The sequence below is a fragment of the Myiozetetes cayanensis genome, unplaced genomic scaffold (assembly GCF_022539395.1).
Source record: "Myiozetetes cayanensis isolate MyiCay16 unplaced genomic scaffold, myiCay2020 scf19, whole genome shotgun sequence".
Lineage (NCBI taxonomy): Eukaryota > Metazoa > Chordata > Aves > Passeriformes > Tyrannidae > Myiozetetes > Myiozetetes cayanensis.
In genome coordinates, this window is record NW_026087400.1 from 5,845,411 (window position 1) to 5,864,529 (window position 19,119).

Sequence of the window (19,119 nt, forward strand, 5' to 3'; positions counted from 1 at the left end):
CCCAGAGAAGCTGTGGCTGCTCCATCCCTAGGGGTGTCCAAGGCCAGGCTGGACAGGGCTTGGAGCAACCTGTTCTGGTGGAAGGCGTCCCTGTCATGGCAGGGGGCTGGAACACGATGAGCTTGAAGGTCGCCTCCAACCCATGGCGTTCCACGATTCCATGAACCCACGAAAACCCCGTGTATCTCCAGTTACACGCACGGCTTCCCCCAAATCACATCACACCGCATCTTACTTTCCGGTGTCTCCTCCGCGGCAAGCAAACACACGTCATTATTTTTAATTTTTTGGGGGGTTTTCTGAGCGGCGCTCCCGCCCCGGGGCCGTGCCGGGGTTCCCTCGCGCGGGGCGCGCGCCCGCAGCGTACGCCGGGAGCGCAGCGGGGGCGCGCGGCGCGGCCCCGCCCCCGGCCCGCCCGCATGACGGTGCGGGTTCTGCCGGAGCCATGAGCTACGACCGCGCCATCACCGTCTTCTCCCCGGACGGCCACCTCTTCCAGGTGGAGTACGCGCAGGAGGCCGTCAAGAAGGGCTCCACCGCGGTGAGTCGGCGCGGGGGCGGCGGCGCGGCGGGTGAGCGGGGCCCGCGGCGGGGCCTGCGCCGCGCCGCGCTGCCGGCCTGGCGGGCCCCGATCGTGCGGGCCCGGGCGGCGCTGGAGCGGGACCGGCTCTCGGTCGCGTTCCCCGCGGTCCATCGGGCTGGATGCCGCGTGTGGAGCTGCCTTAAAGCCCGTCACTCCCTCCTCCGCGATGTGTGGGGCTCAGGCGCCCTGTCAGGCCTGTAGAGATCCTGTCCTGTGTTGGTCTGTACGTGGTGGAAACAGTGGTGGTTTGTGCTTGTTCACGATGCAGATTCCCAGAGGATTGTGAAACACGTCGGCAGAGGCAAGCAGAAGTACTTTACTGCCTCGCAGCTTCCACTTGTCCCAAGCCTTTGCTCAGTGAAAGTTTTATTTCATTTGGGGGAGGAGGAAAAAAGTATTAATTTGCAAATGACATTATATTGATAAATGCAATAACTTGTAGTAATAATTGTATTATTAACAACAATAATAAGTTGTAATAAGTAGTAGTTGTAATTCTAATAACTATTAATTTCCAATAGCAAAAAGCAAACGTGCCACCTTTGGGATGGGAATGAATCTAACAAGACTTAGTGCCAAATAGGCTTTTTCATTTTCTTTCCCAGAAATTAAAAATACTCTAAAAGTGGAGCCAGCATTCAGTATAACCCACCCCTGTCTTGACTCTTGTTGAGCTTAACGTTTTTGGAAACATCTGTAACATGCTGACAGTGTAGGGCCATAAGAAAAAATTATTCCTGTCATCCTGTGAGAAACAGTGAGAGTGAGGGTGAAAGGTCAGGGGGTTTTCTTTTTCCCTGATGTTGGAAAAGGTGTATTCAAAGTATACATTAGGACGTTAGGGCAGCTACTGACAGGCACTGTAGGTGTTACTTGGTCTGATGTTCAGTGGTTTGGGCTCTGAGGTGAGCGGTGCCACTGGACTAGTGGGATTTTCCTTGTTGATCCTGGTTCTGTGGCTGTGGAAACACTGATGGTGGAGTTGGGGAGGAGAGTTGGAACATATCTCTTGGGACCTACACGGGTTTAAATTGGTATAAACTGATGATGAAACTGCACCCTGAAATCCAGTGCAGTATTTGTTACATCAGTTCTGCCTCCTGGTTGGGCCGATGAGTGGGACAGTAAATCCTGCCTTGGTTACAGTGTGGGCTTTGTGTTGTGCACTTACTACTCGTTGAAGTAAAGCCTACTGGGATTTTTGGACCTGCTTAACTCCTTTTGGTGCTTCTTTTCATGCACTGAAGGTTGGAGTAAGAGGGAAGGATATCGTTGTCCTTGGTGTGGAGAAGAAGTCTGTGGCAAAACTCCAGGATGAGAGAACCGTACGGAAGATCTGTGCTCTGGATGACAATGTCTGCATGGCTTTTGCAGGTAAATGGTCCCTTCAGGGTTTTTGGCACTTACTGGGGCATCTTTGGATGTGTTAGTGGATTCTGAGAATATAAAATACTGGGCATAACTGGCTGAGGACTGCAAGAAGCAGTTTATTTCCACAGTTTCTAATTATAAACGTAGCCTGCTGTATGGATAGAGGCCGACAATGATCTGATGAAAGGAAGTGCATAAACCAAAGTAAAAGCTCCTCTGTTTTAGTTCAGAAGACTTCTGGATGAACAGCTCTGGATTTGAAGCATAAATATTCTAGTTCTACATTCTTCCTGTTCCACATGCCTCGAATTCCATTGTTCAGAGCTAAAACAGGAGGTGTGAAAATTTTAAAAAAATACATAGATTGAGAGCAAACATATTTCATGAGGTTTGTCCTCTCTTCAAGTAGTTTAGACTCTTTGTGTTAGTAATACTTTTAAGGGGAGATCTGATTTAACTGATTAACAATGGGGTTTAGGTTTATTGTGCAGGAATGAGAGGCTCAGCTCCTTCCCTGTCCTTGCTCCCTTAGCTAAGGGCTGGAATACGTGCAGGGGGAGTCACAGACTTGAGGAAAAGTTCTCTAATAAAATCAAGGCTGTAAATTGAAAAGGGCAGCATTAGCTAAAAAGTGAAATAAGAAATAAGTTTCTTTTTAATGTTTTTTCAAAGGGTCACTCCTTTTTGTCAGCTAACATTGTGCTGCTGTAGCCTTGTCAACTAGACAAGATTTGCTGGGCAGATAAAACTGGCTGATGGGGGGGTAATAAATGTGTGTGAGAGTGGAGATTGCTGATTTGCTGGGATATGGAATGCCATCAGTAATATTCCCATTGGGTCAGAATTACGTGTGTTGTTACTTTGGTACATCAGCCACTTTCTGTTGCCTTACAAATGCTCCTGCCTAGCAAACCTGAGAGTGTGAGCTCTCCTTCGCTGTTTTCACTGACCCCATGGGCCTTTTGGGGCCAGACTGGTTGTGTTACGGGGTTGTTTGATGACTCTGAGGACGTGCTGTTGTTCCAGGGCTGACGGCTGACGCCAGGATAGTCATAAACAGAGCACGTGTGGAGTGTCAGAGCCACAGGCTCACCGTGGAGGACCCTGTCACCGTGGAGTACATCACACGCTACATTGCCAGCCTCAAACAGGTACTTTGGCCTGACCAGAAGTGCTTAAAAATGTGTCCTGGCCTGTTGTGTTGCAGATGTTGTGTGTAATTGTGAAGTTAGCAGATGTTATGCATAATATACAACTTCTACGTGTGATGTGTAGTTTATAACGTGTGTGATGTCTGACACTTCAGACAAAGTGTGCACCATGGCTGTCCTGGCCTCATTCTACTCACCTGGTAAAAATCAGCACAAAAAAACACATTGTGGATGTTTATTTGGAACAGGTCTTGTAGCAGTAGAAAAGAAGGGTTGAGTGCTGTTTGCTTTTGGGGGTTTGTTCCTCCCGAGACAAATTAATTAGTGTTTGTTAGGACAGGACAGCTACTTGTGTTATGTCATCAGGAACACTGCTCTTCTCCAGCTCACTCCAAGAACAGTGGGACTGGGTTACTGTCAAACCTTTTCATGGCTCCTGGGAATTTTTCCTCCTGCTAAGCCATTGCAGGGAGGGGCAAGAGGGGCATGTTTTGACACTGCAATTCATTTTAAATTCATGAATATCAAATATAAACCAATTTAAGTACTGCACCACCCAGCAGCCAGGGAGATGGTTCTGGTAGCTGTAACCAGGGGTAGGAACAGGGGCTGGACAGGAACCATCCCTCCCTTGCCCCCCATAGGGGTTCTGTGAGGTGTGGAGTCCTGCCTTTAACAGGGAGATTGGTAAGAGAGCCAGCTAAGTTTTTCTGGTTAGGACTTCTGCCAGTGTGTGCTTTGCACTCTAGAGATGTTTTCAGAACTGCTGAGTGAGTGTCTGTCCTTCCTGCTCAGAGGTACACGCAGAGCAATGGCCGCAGACCCTTCGGGATCTCTGCCCTCATTGTGGGATTTGACTTTGATGGGACTCCACGGCTGTACCAGACCGACCCCTCTGGCACATACCATGCTTGGAAGGTGAGTTGGTTCAGTCTCTTGTGGACATGGGATGAAATATTTGTGACTTAAATGTCTCCCTTAAAGAGGGACCGGTGTGGAAAGGAGATCTCGCTGGCCAGATGGTGCTGGCTCACAGCTGCAAAAATCCTTAATGATCAAATGTACTGAGAGTCGCAGCCTGCAGTTCAGCTTTCCTTGAGAAACCTTTTCTTCCTTCCCAAAAAAACCCCAAAACTGACCCACCTGTACCTGACAACTGTCTTTGACGTGAGGGAAGTAAGATGTTTAGCCACCTGAAAAATACATGGTGACCACAAAATGGCTTCAGATTATGTAATTCTACAACTTGTATTTCTTGCTTCCTCTGTAAATGAAATCTTCTTAAAATCCCATTTGTTGTCTTTTTCCCCTTAATGTTTCCAGGCTAATGCCATTGGCAGAGGAGCCAAATCTGTGCGCGAGTTCCTGGAGAAGAACTACACCGATGAGGCCATAGAAACGGATGATCTGACTATTAAACTTGTCATCAAGGCTCTTCTCGAGGTGAGACTTCTTCACATCCCTTGTGTGGCTTTTCACTGGGTGTCCAGATTCACTTCTTAGATGGGAATATGGGAAAATCTTTGTGGCTGTCCCAGGGAAGTACCGCAAAGGATCTGAGAGAGCTCTTTGCTGTGGGTGTGGGATTAAATTCAGGGTTCAGAATATTTGGGATAACAATATCCGCAGTTTACTCAGAAGAACTTACCAGCAGCCCTGGGGAGGAAAACAGACTTCAATTCTGGGCACCAAAGATGTGTGAAACCACACACTGAATATTATAAGGTATCAAAAATATCGCAGGTCAGGTGGTGGGGCTGAGGTGCTCTGGTGTTCTCCAGCCACTGAGGGCACTGGCACCAAGGTGAAGACCCTCATGTTTTGAGAGTCACACTGCTGCTGGCATCCAGAGCTTACAGCTAAGGAGTGAAATACTCCCCATCCATATCTGTTCTCCTTCCAAGGAGACCTGGGAGGGGGTTGTTGGAATGAATTACTGGCCAGGCTCCTAATGCCTCCCTGTGCTCTCAGGTGGTGCAGTCTGGTGGGAAGAACATCGAGCTGGCGGTCATGCGGCGGGAGCAGCCGCTGAAGGTATGGCCCTTGTTTGCTTCTCTCCCTGTGAGCCTGCCTCTGATACTGTCCTTGTTGATCTGCCTTAACTCCCCAGCCCTTAATCTCACATCCTGCACTGACAGATACTTCAGTTTATTCTTAGTGGCCAAGGAATGTTGTTGTGTCTGCAGCAGGTACCTGCCTCCGGATAAACAGTTAACGTTCTTCCCGTAGCAGAACTAGAATCACTTCCATAAATGCCTTTAAGTTTATTGGTATCTTGAGCGTCACCTGTGTTTCTCTTGTAGATCCTAAACCCTGAAGAAATTGAGAAGTACGTTGCTGAAATCGAAAAGGAAAAGGAAGAAAATGAAAAGAAAAAACAGAAGAAAACATCATGATGAATGAAATGCAACCGCTTAGCTGCTTGTTTTTAATTCGAGTGATGGGTTTTTCTGTATAGACATGTAGGCATTCCACTTACTCATAATGTGCCCTCTTGAGACCTACAATAAACCTACTGATTTTTTTTTAAAGCTGTTATTTAAAAAAAATCTGTCTGTTCCTTGGATTTTAATTACCCAGGATGATTTGCTTGGCTACAGAACAGCAGCACTGACCCATTAAAGGACAGAGACTTTGCTTGCTTTTTTTTTCCCTGGACACTTCACTTTGTTTAGTGGTTCTTTTCTGCACTCAGGTCTGTGTCTCCCTTTGTTTTCTTAAGCAGCTGTCTCGAGGGTTGTTATGGCCTCGACAGAACTAATATGGAGTTAGGGAGGAAAAAACCTAAGTGGCACGAAGGTGAAAGGGCTGGGTCTGGACACAGCAGCCTGTGACAGCAGGTGTTTTACTGCTGAAGGATGGGACAGAGGGGATGAGTGTTCCTGGGGAGGACTCAGGAGTAACAAGTCCTGGGGCTGAGCCACAGCTACCAGTTCCCTCACTGCTCCCAGACAGCAGGACACCAGCACTGGGCTCAGGCTGGAACACATCCATATCCATAGGACACAAACTTCAGCAGTGTCAGTACTAATGACGTGTCTTGTGTCTGGGATCTGAGGCTTTCCTGTGGAAACAAGGGAATTGTTGCCAAATAACAAGGCCCAGTTACACCAGGGTAATGGTGACTGGCCAGGAGCAATGACAATTTCTCAGTCTGCCTCAGCCACCTCTGGCAGGACAGTGGATGGGCAGCACGATTCCATCTCCACACCTGGAGTCACACTGGCTGCTTCAGCAGCAGAGAAAGCAGAGGCTCTCAGCAGCTCCAGAGCCCCTTCAGCACCCCTCGTTTCTCAGGTGTGAGCCCTGGTCCTGCACTTGCAGCAGGCTCCAGGTGGACCCCAGCAGCCCAGGGACTCAGCTCCACACAGGCTGGGGTAACGTAACCCTCATTAGGCTGATCCCCAGCACAGGAACCAGGGCGACATCAACACTGATTTGGGTGTTTGAGCCCTTTTCTAATGCTGTGGAGCATTTCCCAGGCCTGCCAGAGCTCTGCAGCCAGGTTTTCTCCAGCTTGGCATGAAGCCCCAAGGACAAGCACCCGACAAGTCAGAGGGAGTGATGTTACCAAGCTATGCACAGAAGAGAGGTGGAGGGAAACATTAAACATTTACATGTTTATTATAATTACAATTTACATTACTCCAAAGAGCAGCCCCACTGCTATGTTCTAATTCTTAGCAATAAAGTCCTACAAAAATAAATCCAAGCTTTTACAGTAACCTAGGTCAATGCATAACTAAAAAACTCGAGCTATGTAAGGGGTTCAGTCGTCAAGGTGCTTTTTCAACAAAATTCCCTACCAACCAAAAATGGGACACATGCCTATAGCAATTTAACCCACTTATTCATGCAAACAAAGGTAAGCCCCCCCTCCCAGCCCTCTCCCCACATACAGTTTTTTAAAAACAAAAGAAAAAACAACTAAACTATTTACAGTATGGGGGTATAGAGGAAAGAAATTAAACATGCCCATCTGTTAAGCTTCATTATAATGGACTTCCATCCCTAGCTGAATGAAAACATTCCAAAGTGTTCCACCACAGTCTACTAAAGTACAGAGAACTGTTTGAGCTTGGTGCTGCCTCCAGCGAGGTACGAACCGAGGCAACAAGTCAGAGCTTTGGGTCTCTTACTGCCAAAAACTCTGCACTGAGCACACGAGGGGACACTCACTGCTCCCGTCCCACACGCTATCCCCATGCTCCATCCAGGAGCTCCAAGCCCCCGAGGCATCCCCAGCCGCCTCCAGCTCGAGGGAAAGCCCCGGTCCTGCAGTACCTCCAGCCCAGCACCAGCCCACAAACAGCTGTACAGTCAGTTACACTACTACATGATCAACACTCCAGTATTCCCAAGTGACAATATACACAACTCCTCAGCACCAGGAATCCATTCCTCCAGATACCAAGCGCTGCTTCACACCTGCTGCCGAGAACTGTGAGACCAGCAGCACCAAAGAATCCGTTTGGTTACTCAGAACAAAACAAATTGTAGCTGGTTTATTTTGAGTGAGCTTTGGTTCTGTGTTAAAACAGCATGATTTATCTTCTCCAGGGTTCAGAAAAGGAGTCTGACTTAGAGCTTTAGACTATAGCATCCTTTGAGAGACCCAGAAAGAAGAACTGTGTAAGTTACTCTGCACTTAAAAAAAAACACAAAAAAAAAGACACCCTGAAGAAGGTACCCCTGAACACATTCCCTCTTCCAAAGAATATTCCAGCTGATGTTGCTGGTCCAAAAATAAGTCCAGAATATAAGCAGTAGTACATGAAGTTCTGTCACTTGAGCTGAGACAGTAAACAATATGAACCATTTTCCCACATTAGTGCAGCAGTTGGTTGTTTTCTTTCTATGTACAGTTTCACCCTCTCAGGAGAGATGTTCGAACCTATTTGGAAAAGAGGTAGAATCAGATTTGAGATCATGGAAATCTTCTTCCAAGACAAAGAAAAGCAGCAAAACTCACACCCCTGTATCAAATGAAATGCTTAGCTACAAAGGATCAGCTCAAGCAGCTCCTGCTTTCTCAAATAGGTAAGCCCAAGAAATCAACAGCACTATCAGCACATTAAACACCAGGTTAAACCACTCTTATCTCCTTAGAAAGATCAAATCAGATCCAGTACAGAACAATTCTTGATATATCCATGAGACTGGAGAGCAGAAGAGGCTGTACAGACAGTTCAGGCAAGGAGTAAGAGATAAACCTGGCTCAGAGACAGTATTTACTCTTGTTAGAGCACTTGCCTCTGAAGTTACACTCTGCCAGTACCAGCTCTGTGAGTGGTTTGGTTTCTCCTCGCTGCTCCACTCCCCCTTCCCCCTCGAAATCCACCTCGAAAGCTGCGGCCACGAAGGAACCGTCCAGACACTCCGAACGTCTCTGTATTGAGCTTCCTCTCCTCAGCCCACGTGGTGCGCCTGGAACTGAACAGGGCTGTGTTCAGGTTTAACACAAACATTCAAGAGCCACCAGCTCACTTAGCCAGGGAGCCTCAACCCCCCAGTTTTGTTGAGCTGAGCTGCAGCAAGAGCCAGCTGCAGCACACACACACACACACTCCAGCCCCCTGCAGAAACACTGCCAAGGGAACCCCTCATGCTGACACTGAAGGGATGTCTGACTTCTCCAGGCACTTGATAACATCACTGTCAGCAGTGAGAGCTGAAGCTTTCCCTTCATATTCCCAACATTTAACTTAATGCATTTCCACAGCCAGACCCGACCTCCTCCCTGTCCCAGCTCCAGGCACAGCTCACTCCTGTCTGCCAGCTGCACCTTCAGCACAGCATGACCCTGATGCTCCCTCTCCCACGAACCAGATAAGGAATTTGTTTAAAATCAATGGTTCAAAGCCAGTACTAGGAAACAAAACTGGAAATTCCTGTATCATCGTTTAGGCAAGTGTATCATTATGAGCTGAAATGCTTTTTGTTTGATCCCACTGCGTGAAGGCTGGATAGGATCACTTGTGAGCCACCAAATGCATGGCAATACTCCCTTTTAAAGCCTGTTTTGCTGACTTTCTTGCATTCTGAAATTTTTAAGTAATTTTAAACCATGTCACATAGATTATGTTTAGAATTTTATTCCTAAAATTCCATTTAAAAAACAAGCCTTCAGAAAACACTCACCTCGATTTCAGTTCTGAAGAAATGTTGTCAAAGAAAGACTTGGATTTATCATAATAGCAGTTGGGCCCCAGCAGATCCTCCTCTGCATTACCATCATTGTTTTGGGTTGCCACTCCAGGGTCCCCTTTTTCTTCCCCCGTCTCTGCTTTGTCATCTGAAGATAATGAAATGTATTACACTTCCTTGAGGCACACTGCAGAGCCATCTGTTCTCTTGCTCCCTCAAACAAGATCTGAGTTGTAATCATGCAGTTTCTCAGAACCAGTTTGTCTATGCAGTGTTTACTACTAGCTCAGCAATTCATATTTAATGAAGACACAAACCTTTAAAGTTTAGTTTCTTCTTGAATTCTTTATCAAGTTCCTCTCTATTGAATTGTGCATTTGCACTTTCAAAGTCAAAGTCACCTTCGAACTTTATTGTATTTTCCTTCACAGTAGTCGGTCTGTTCTGTCCTCTAGAACGGTTTCTGGTTCTCCTGTTTCCTGAAAGCAGGAGAGTTTAAACACTTGGTAACGCACAGGGAGGTTACATGACTTGCTCAAGACCAGAGGAAACCAGGGATAGAACTCAGGAGTTTCTGGCTTCCAGTCCTGTGGTTAGGCCACACCTCTTTGAAAGCAACTTCTGAATTTGGCTGTAGAAGACATTACAGCAACACTTAACTTTCTGAGCAGCATTCCTGGATGTCAGTCTTACCAGTAAGACAGAGGGCACCCAAGTTTCCTTCCAGAGCACAGAGAGGAAGTCAGAACAGCTATTACACAGCAGGAAAATCTGAGGGAAGTGGGGAAAGCTATCTTTCCTGGCTGCTTTTCACCTGCAAGCACAGCACTGTAACTACCCTACAAACCTGTCACGATGACAAAGAGACGCTTTCAGAAAATCCACCCAAGGTTCATCTACCCACAAAGGCAGCTTGTACTTCATATAGTTTCTTTCACTATCCACTCCTTTTTGGAAAAGCTATAAACCCTTCTACACACAAATTAGTTTGAAGACCTGAGAGTCTGAAGCTGTTTCCCATCTTTTCTCATTTTGCTTGGGCAGAAACATCCCTTTGAATTTCACTTGCTTCTGACCCGTGCTTAAACTGCCATTGTGAGATAAGATCTCTGCTCTATGGAAGTGAGAGCTCCACAGTTCCTCTCTGTTATAAAAACTCTGGAAAGTCTTAAACAGACTGCCCTTCCCAGCAAAAATACTTGAGGTTTCAGAGAAATCCAGTTGCTGCTGCCAATTCACAGCAACAGATCAATTTTTACAACATACTTTCAGTTTTCTAGAAAGACCGCTAGAATTCCATCCCTGAAACACTGAATTTCTGAACATGCCAGAACCTTTTCTGTTATGGAAGCACCTCCGGATACCCAAAGCCTTATCAAGCTTTATTTTGCTCTCAAGTCTTCTGTCAGATAATCCTTCCCTGAAGTTAACACCACGTGCCTTTAGATGCTAACGTGACTGTTCAGTGTCAGCTTAACCTACCCGATCTTCTCCTTTGAGGTCTTCTGTTCTCATCGTTCACCTGCCCTTGGGTTTGCACGGGTGTTGCCTGAACTGCATCTACTGAACAAGAAGGATAAACTTAATAAAGGAGCATGAGAACAAACCCAACCCAGCTCAGGCCTGCAGTGCACCTCTGCAGGATGCCCCAACCCAGCCCCTCGGAGCCGGGGGGTGCGTACGTACCGCTCGCCTTGCTGTTGGCCGGCGGAACCTGCCGGGCACTGCGCGGAATCCCCGGAGTCACCTTCACTGGGGGCAGCTTCGGAGAGTTCACACTGTCCACTGGGCCAGTCTGAACAGCCTGCTCCACCATGGGGCTTTTGCGGACTGGGTGAACAGAAGGAAAGCCAGCACCTGGAAAAAATCCCAGTGACTAAGTGCCTCTCGGAGAACGTGCCAACACCACTCAAACCCTGCCCACTTCTATGGAGAAACAGTTTGGTCAAGAATTACTCAAAGCCTCGAGTGTGAATCATTACAGGCTAAGTTTAAGTGCCACATACTCTAGGTAAGGCACCACTGCCACACAAGTCATGGCTCTCAAATCCAGAGCCCCAGTATCAGAAAATCTACCCCTTTATTTCTTAAACCAAGTTAGACAAACATCAGATAACCAAGCCGGGTCAGTCTCTCAGACAGTTTATCCCAGAATATAATTTCTAGGTGTATCCTTGGTTATGCAGGGTTGTACTTTATATGATAATAGTTAAATCTGAAACAAAAAGCCACCATTTTGAAGCTGTTCAAGGAAGTTCCCCACTTTGTCAAAAAAAGTCTTGCAGCAAACACTTAAGCACCTCAGCTATATCCCCTTTTGTAAGCTGCTTTTAGAAGTCCTTCAAATTCATTGCTTATTGTTAGAGCTTTCAGACAAAGAAAACCTGAAACCAGACCAGGATCTCAAAGTTACCCTTTTAAATTCCTTCTTGGTCAAGGCCAAAGTGTTACCAAGACTTCTGTTGCTCTTCCATCCAGGCTTATTTATTCACACTACAAAACATGTAAATACTTTTCATGGTTTGGTATACCTTACACCAATTATATTAAAAAGTGACAGTCTTCAGTACTCAGAAGAAACACTGCATTCTAGGTTTAATTAGAAGGTTTGGAGTACTACAGGTTTATGTAGTTATGCATAAGAACCGCTTGGAAGCAAAGTTTAACTGAATATATTAAAAGAGCAAGAAAAGTGAAAAGCTGAAGAGTACACACAAACCAAGCCACTGACACTTCTGGGTCACCCAAGTCCACATGAGATATACCCAGTAGGTTACATCATGCAGGTTCCCAGTTAATGTACACCTGGAAAACTTGCAAGGAAGACAGACATATCCTAAGGATTATTGAGCAGGACAAAGCTGGTGTGCAAGTTTAACATGACAAAGTTTCGAAGTTTAGCCAGAATACTGGGAAACAGATAGATGGCCAAAACCAGACAGCAAGTAAAAAGCTTCATGCCAACACAAGCATACATGCTTAAGCTAAAAACAGATGAAACTAATTACCATGTGTAAGTGCAGGCTGCACCTGGTCTCTGTGCTCTGAGGATGGTCAGTCTAGTATCTCTACTCAACCTCCTTTAAACGTTTTACACACAGAAGCAAGCACCCAGAACTGTTATCTCAGCTACCCAGGACTCAGGAATTACATACTGTTAGTCATGCTTTACTAACTGGGAGTGTGGACAAGGTACAACGCCCCATCATGCAGGAAATCTACCCTGATGTTTCCTCAGTCACAGAAATACTCCTGAATTTTCAAATAACCTGGGTCTCTTAACCACAAGACCACCCACAATTTAGGCAGTGTGCTTGTCTTTCCAGGAAAGGCTAATTCATTCCTCACCCAATCCCTACAGTGACACATGTTCCTGGACAGGATGCAGCACACTAGCATCCCTAAACTTCACCCCTCTCCTGATACTTACACATGAGGATCCACTGCCATTGGATTTTTTCTTTCTCCTGTCTCTCTAATTGGTAATTCTAGGACAGGAGGAGTAATACTTCATGTAATGGAAGGCAAAAAAAGCTGAAAACTAGTTCTACTGGCATTACCCATATGAGCACCATCATTCTAGGAGGGGTTAACAAGAACAGAGTGTTTGCAAGTGCCATGCAGTTCTTCCAAATATTTGGAGTCCTCAAACTGCTGTTACCCTTGGAAGAGAGCTGATGGGGCTCTGAAGACATGTCAGGCTCTGAAACAGGTTGTGGAGACGGAGAAGAACTAGGGCTGGAAGCAGCTGCTGATGCTGGAGGGCTTACCAATTTCTCTGAAGAGATAGAGGGAAGAAGAGAGAGCAAAGATATATGGATAAGATACCAGGTAGTGAAACATCTGAAGGACTTGGAAAGAGCTCCAAGAATCTCTAGAACAGCACTAGAGCAGCTTATTTACAGTCATCTCTGGGAATACAAGTTCTTCTCACATGTGATGCACATGTAAGGTGTGTCAGATGAAAAATGACCTGGCCTCAATCGTTAGGTATTCACATTACTTTCAGAAAGAAACTTGAGCTATTTATTTTGTTTCTTTCCTGTGCATGTGTGTGTGCACGTGGAAGTGAAACACAGGCCTCCTTGTAGTACAATCATCGCACAAAGTTAACTACTTATTCACAGCCTGACACTTGGCAAGGAGTAGGGTATTGGCCACTGTTATTTGTTTTCACAGGAGGTGCATTACAAGGACTGTACCTTTATTCTAGCAAGTAAAGTTGTTACTTACCTAAACCTAAGGAAGCTGCATACTGCTGGCTAAGCAAAGAGCTGGCAGCAAGCTGGCTGTAAGGTGGCATACCTCTAAACGGGCTGTAAGGCACATGTGGCTGAAAGGATGATGTAGAGGCAGAGCCCAGTGAAGACTGTAACAAGACAAAGTACATTTCCATTTACAGTGTCCAGAAGTCAACTTGCTTTGGCAGTGATTCTCTACTTCATGTACAGCAAATACTACAGCTTAAGTAAATACTCAGAAGGGTTAGTTTACCTCTTTATGATTTTCCTGCATTCTCAGCTAGCTCTGGGTGTTGACTGAAGTCTTTAATGCTGCTGCTATTTTAACCATTATGACAAAATTCAGGATGCTTCAAACAATCTGAAGATTCCTGGAGACACTGACTGGCCTTCATTTTTGTAAGTTTTTACCAAAATCCAGTCCTCCAACACAAATGTTTTATCACAGCTTTTTAGCAACACTTCAGGCTAACTTACTTGGACAATGGCAGGATCCTGTGGCAGAGTATGTTGAGCTTTTGGAGGTTCACAGACAGTGATGTCTTTGATGTCACTTCCTCGAAAAATAATGTATTCATAGATTTCTTCTCTCGGAGGAGCCGGTCTGTCTGTGGGCCGGTCCTCGGTACCGAAGGATCGCACTGGAGCATTGGGAAATGACTGTTAGTGCAGGGTTACCACTGCAGCAGGGAGCAAGTTAAGATTTATGCAGTTAATAAGTACTCCTGTAACACTTGCCAAGTGTAAACAACAACAACAACAAAGGTTACCTCCAGAACCCTGAATCTCCCTCTCACACATCTGTTCCCTCAAATGCCAACTTTTTCAGCAGCCTGTATAAACAGTTTTGTTTACATCAAGCTGTGAAGGTAAAGACCATAGACCAGCTGGAGTGCAGAATTCCTACTCCACACCCGAGGATTCACCCACAGTGCTGTACTGCCATACTCCCCTTCCCTCCCCAGTACCTGTCCCATGCAGGCACATTCAGCTCCAGACAACTGCAACACACCAGGGGAGAGGCCCCTGAAGCAGCAGAGGGTAATCTTAGAAGGCTTCAGAGCTCAAATCTGCACCTTTGTTTTCATACATTTATTATGCAGATAAAGTTATCAACGATAAGAATTTCCTATCAAAATTCCCTCTCTACTCCATGTCACCATTTTAATGATTAATATGACTATAAAGCAAGCTTTTAGTGATAAATCTAAAACCTCAGTGCCTAGGGAGGCTTTACTGAGTCCCAGCTATCAGGACACTTGAGCAGGTACTAACCAGGGAGGTTATACCTCAGAGTAGAAAAAAGGCTTCAGCTGACTGTGGCAGCTACCAGGTAAAACCATTAATTAATTTGAGCCATTAAAGGGGAAGATGTTAGACTGATTCACTGGATTGCTGGCGGAGGAAAGTAGATGGCATAGTTGTATCACACACTGACACGTGAAAGCTTGAAACTTCAGCCCCAAGTTAGAGAAGCTCACCCAGTTCTCTAGTCTAGCTGCTTTGTCTTCATGAGGCTTTACCAGTTTGGATAAACACCAGCACATACTGGTTTATGCACATTTTCTGCCAGTGGAAGAATTCTGTATCAGAGTTCCATCAGTTGCTTCTAACAGGTTACCACAGAAATACTGAAACCTCTCTGCAAGGACACACCACAATTCCTGCAGTACCTTTACAAATTCCATCCTTAACAGACCTTTCATAAGCACCTGTCATGTCACAGTCTGTGGTGATATGCCAGCCAGCTGCCACTCCCAGTGCACAGCTGGAATGATACAAGTACAGACAGCCCTGCCACATGGATGACAGAGGGCACCACAGCTTCCCTGGGAAAAGGGCACCAAAAGTGGATCCACTGAACCCTGGTGCTGAGCATCCCCGGCATGCCATACTGCTACTAACTTACTAGGAGTGTTGGCACTTGTAGGCAGGGACTCTCAAGAGTCCTGTTCTGAGATGAGCAGCTGTACCCAGCTGGTACACCCACCCAAGCAGCAGTTAGTGCTGCAAGTGCTCTTCACCCCATTAGTATATAGGGAGCCCCAAAGAGCAGGTCAGTGCCAGACTGCCTATCACACTGCCTATCACACTGCTCAGCACCTTGGCTGGCACCTAACAGGAAAGGAATCTTCCCTGCTGCAAGGACAAGCTGTCAGTCACTTCCTCTGAATGGCCATCTCCCATGAATTCCTAGGCTAAATAACCTCTCTAAGTTATTTTAGATCTCCAGCTGCTGTTTGATCATATTACAGCTGTAACCCAGTCAACTAGAAGCAGATTATAAACTGAAAGCAATGCTTGTGGCCTTTTGGACATGAACTGTACCACTGACACCCCAGCTCAAGATTAGATTATTACAGCACACAGCTCATGGCAAGACGTGCTAAAGGTACCCAGGGACTACTGCAGCATCCCAGGGCAAACTTGGAAACCACCACAATCAGCCCATCAACTTCCACATGAACAAACACATGACCTGCAAAGCCCAAGGCTCTCCAGGCAGCCTCTGACTTGGCTGGTCCTAAGGTTTCTAACTAAAAAGGTGGAAAACCGTGTCCTTGTTGTAGACAAAACAGCAGTGAGGGCATGTGAGAGAGCTGTAGGAGTTGAGCTTGCCTATCCCTGCAACCGAAGTGTTTAACTGTTTCTGGGACAGCACAAAGCGCAGCTTGAAGTTCCTGCAGAGGTGGGAAAGGCTGTCTCCCACGGAGTTAGTGACTGTTGCTTACAGAGGAGCAGGAAATCAATCCCACACCACTGCAGCTCATATTTTACAATACAGTTACTACTCAAGTAGAGGCTGTTGAGCACAACAAGAGTGACTGGGTGTCTGGAAAGCAGAGCCTACGTGGATATTTCTTACTCGAACAGTCCAATTTCTTTAGACTTCTACAGAAGAGGGAAGAAGTTTCTGGTGTTCACTGTGACAGGACAATAATGGGTCTAAGCTTCCTTTGTTTGCAATTAAAGTTCAGCATTTACCAAGACAGACAACTTTCTGGTAGTGATTAATTAACACATGGAATCTCCAGCGTTTAAGATACTGTGCATGTGTTAAGATTTAACAAATACAGATCAATAAAGTTAGCCTGCCTTTGAGTGAGAAGCTAAACCAGATCCCTTCCTGAGGTCTCTTTCAATCTAAGTTTTTCTTTATGTCACCTGAATGATGGAAGTCAAGACAGCAGCACTTATGTTACACACTGAAGCTGTTTGAGCCTTAAGCAGTTGCGCCCAGGGCTTAACAACAATTTTACTTTAACTGCATGCCAGTAATTCATGGCTCTTCTAACCCTTCAGAGTTTTAAACCACTGTCCCCCACCCCCCAGGCCTGATACTGCTGTGCCCAACTTCAACACTGTTGCTACATTCATAATTCTGACCCTAATTTTGGTACAAAGTCTTTAAATTTGTAAAACCCCTCTGAGCTAAAATGAGAAGCAGGGTTTGTGCTGTGAAGTTCATAGAGCAGTGCTTTAAGTGGGGACAAATTATATTCTCCATCTGTTGTAAAAACTACCTCTTAGGCATTCCAGTTCATCAAAAACTGAACACTAAGAAACCACTAAATACAAGAACCGCCAGAAATCTTATCCAGAGCATGCACTTACACCACAAAGCACTTTAATCACACATGCCTTTGAAACACACCACTTCAGCTCTGAAAAGCAGAACTATGTGAGGAACCATCTCTACTTGCTGCTGGGTCAAGGTGAAGACCTTCCTGCACGTACAGGAAAGGAACTGCATCCTTCCACCAACCTTTCAAGTACTTTGAGTAAAGCACTAACATAAACAGCTCCATTTGTATAGTTAAATAAACAGCTGCACCCCTAGAGAAAAAACGAATTAGAGAAAACTCATTTTAACTTCAGAATATACACTCTAATAGGTGTCAAATAGTGTCCAACATCACATAAACATCATTATACAGGATAAACAATGTGACAGAAGCTGCCTTGAGGGTAGTTGTGAATCTGGCAAGTCAGTGTCTCCTGCCAGCAAGCAGCCTTCCAAAACAAAAGGTGTTTGTTTTGCGGACAACCCGGATGGGTGGCTGAAGGCAATGAAGAACGTGTGAACTTTCCAGGACAAGGAAGGGCAAAACTCAGGGAAAGAAAAGAGCTGGTGCACGTTAGCTGGAGTAGGCAAGCTGGACATGAAAAGCAGTGCAGAAATAAGATCATGTTTGAGAGACTGAACAAGACAAGACAGGTTTTGCTGAGAGAAAAGATGGGAGTTCCCAGCACAGGTGACGACTGGATCCAAATGACACCACTTAAGAAGAAGATAAAGATCAGTATTTCTACGGGTAAACGAGGTGCAAAGCCCCGACGACGAGCCTGCAAGGTCGGCGGGGCCAGACCCACGTGCGGGTGCCCCAGAGCGCTCCCACCCTCCTCACCTGAGCGGAGCCCAGCTATCGATCACGGCAGGAACAAAGACACAGCCACACCAACTCCGCTCTCCCCAGCGCCGGCCTGGGCCCCGCTGGAGCCGAGCCCCGACACACAGCCGGGCACGGGGGAGCCGAGCCCGCACGGCGATGCGGGGCCCCGACAGCGGCACGGGGAGCCGGCGCTGCCGGCGGCGCTGCCCCCCGGGAACCCCCCGTGCGAGGCGAGCGCCCCGGGCCCTGCCCGCCCCTCCGCCGCGGCCCCCGCCAGTGCTGACTCACGGGGAGCAGCGGCGCCCGGGGCTCGGGGCGGGCGGGCCCCGGGCCGCGCTCATTGTTCGCGGCACGGCGGCCCCCGCCGCGTCCCCTCCGCCCGCGCCGGCCGGCCTAGGCCCGCCCGCGCCCCCCGCAGGGCCCCGCCTCACCCTTGGCCAGCGCCACGGTGGAGTTCTCGGTGTCGATGGTGTAGAGGATGCCCTCATAGCGGATCTGCGCCTTGGAGATGAGGCTGATCTTGCTGCCGATGTAGGGGGTCCCCGAGCTCATGGCGGCGGCGGGGCCGGGGGGTCCCAGGGGCGCGCGGAGCCGCCCACGCGCACTGCGGAGCGGGGACCCCGCCGCGCGCGCCTTATATAGGGCGGGGGGAGCCGGGCCGGGGGGGGGCGGAGTGTGCTGCCCGCGCATGCGCCGCCCGCTATCGACCAGACGGGAGAGACGGGGTCAGACGGGGAGGGGCGGGGGAACACCCGGGCCCCGCGTCACGTGACCAGCGCGAGCGAGGGTGCCACGTGCGCCGCGGGGCGGGGCGAGGGCGGGGCGGGGCCTGGGCGCGCGCGCGGCGGTTCCCGCGCTGCCGCCGCCGCCGCTGAGGGGAGGGCGGGGGGACCGGGCACGGTGACACCGTGACAGCGACCCTTGCGTGGCACTGCCCCTTGCGTGACACTGCCCCTTGTGTGGCACTGCTCGTGTGAAACCGACCCTTGTGTGACGCTGCCCTGAGTGATGCCATCCGTGTGGCACCGACCCCTATGTGACACTGCCCGCGTGACACTGCCCCTTGTGTGACACTGCCCCTTGTGTGACACTGCCCCTCACCGTGTGCCACCGCTCTTCGCCCCTGTGTCGTTGCCCCTCGTTTCTGTGGCGCCGCTCCTCACTCCTGTGGCGCTGCCCCTCACCCGCGTGTCATTGCCCCTCGCACGTGTGTCACTGCCACTCATGTGGCG

The 19,119-nt window shown here is 47.8% G+C and overlaps 2 protein-coding genes across 3 annotated transcripts; one reads left to right on the forward strand and one right to left on the reverse strand.

Moving 5' to 3' along the window:
- Positions 1 to 376: 376 nt before the first annotated feature.
- Positions 377 to 5,636, forward strand: PSMA7 (proteasome 20S subunit alpha 7). The gene is made up of 7 exons (XM_050313871.1): positions 377 to 541; positions 1,831 to 1,957; positions 2,981 to 3,105; positions 3,901 to 4,023; positions 4,429 to 4,548; positions 5,077 to 5,139; positions 5,409 to 5,636. Exons 1-7 carry the CDS (start codon positions 446 to 448, stop codon positions 5,499 to 5,501), a joined length of 747 nt encoding a protein of 248 aa, XP_050169828.1. The 5' UTR covers positions 377 to 445; the 3' UTR covers positions 5,502 to 5,636.
- Positions 5,637 to 6,710: 1,074 nt separating this feature from the next.
- On the reverse strand, positions 6,711 to 18,512 carry LSM14B (LSM family member 14B). 2 transcript variants are annotated; one of them, XM_050313865.1, is made up of 10 exons: positions 18,319 to 18,512; positions 13,971 to 14,134; positions 13,486 to 13,621; positions 12,914 to 13,030; positions 10,939 to 11,109; positions 10,735 to 10,812; positions 9,570 to 9,731; positions 9,247 to 9,400; positions 8,359 to 8,538; positions 6,711 to 7,999 (listed from the first exon to the last, which is right to left on the reverse strand). In XM_050313865.1, the coding sequence occupies exons 1-9, from the start codon at positions 18,437 to 18,439 to the stop codon at positions 8,367 to 8,369; spliced, it is 1,275 nt and encodes a 424-aa protein (XP_050169822.1). In that variant the 5' UTR covers positions 18,440 to 18,512; the 3' UTR covers positions 6,711 to 7,999; positions 8,359 to 8,366. The 2 variants fall into 2 exon arrangements, with proteins under 2 accessions (XP_050169822.1, XP_050169821.1); XM_050313864.1 differs by having other exon boundaries at positions 10,735 to 10,815; positions 18,319 to 18,511.
- Between the last annotated feature and the right edge of the window lie 607 nt (positions 18,513 to 19,119).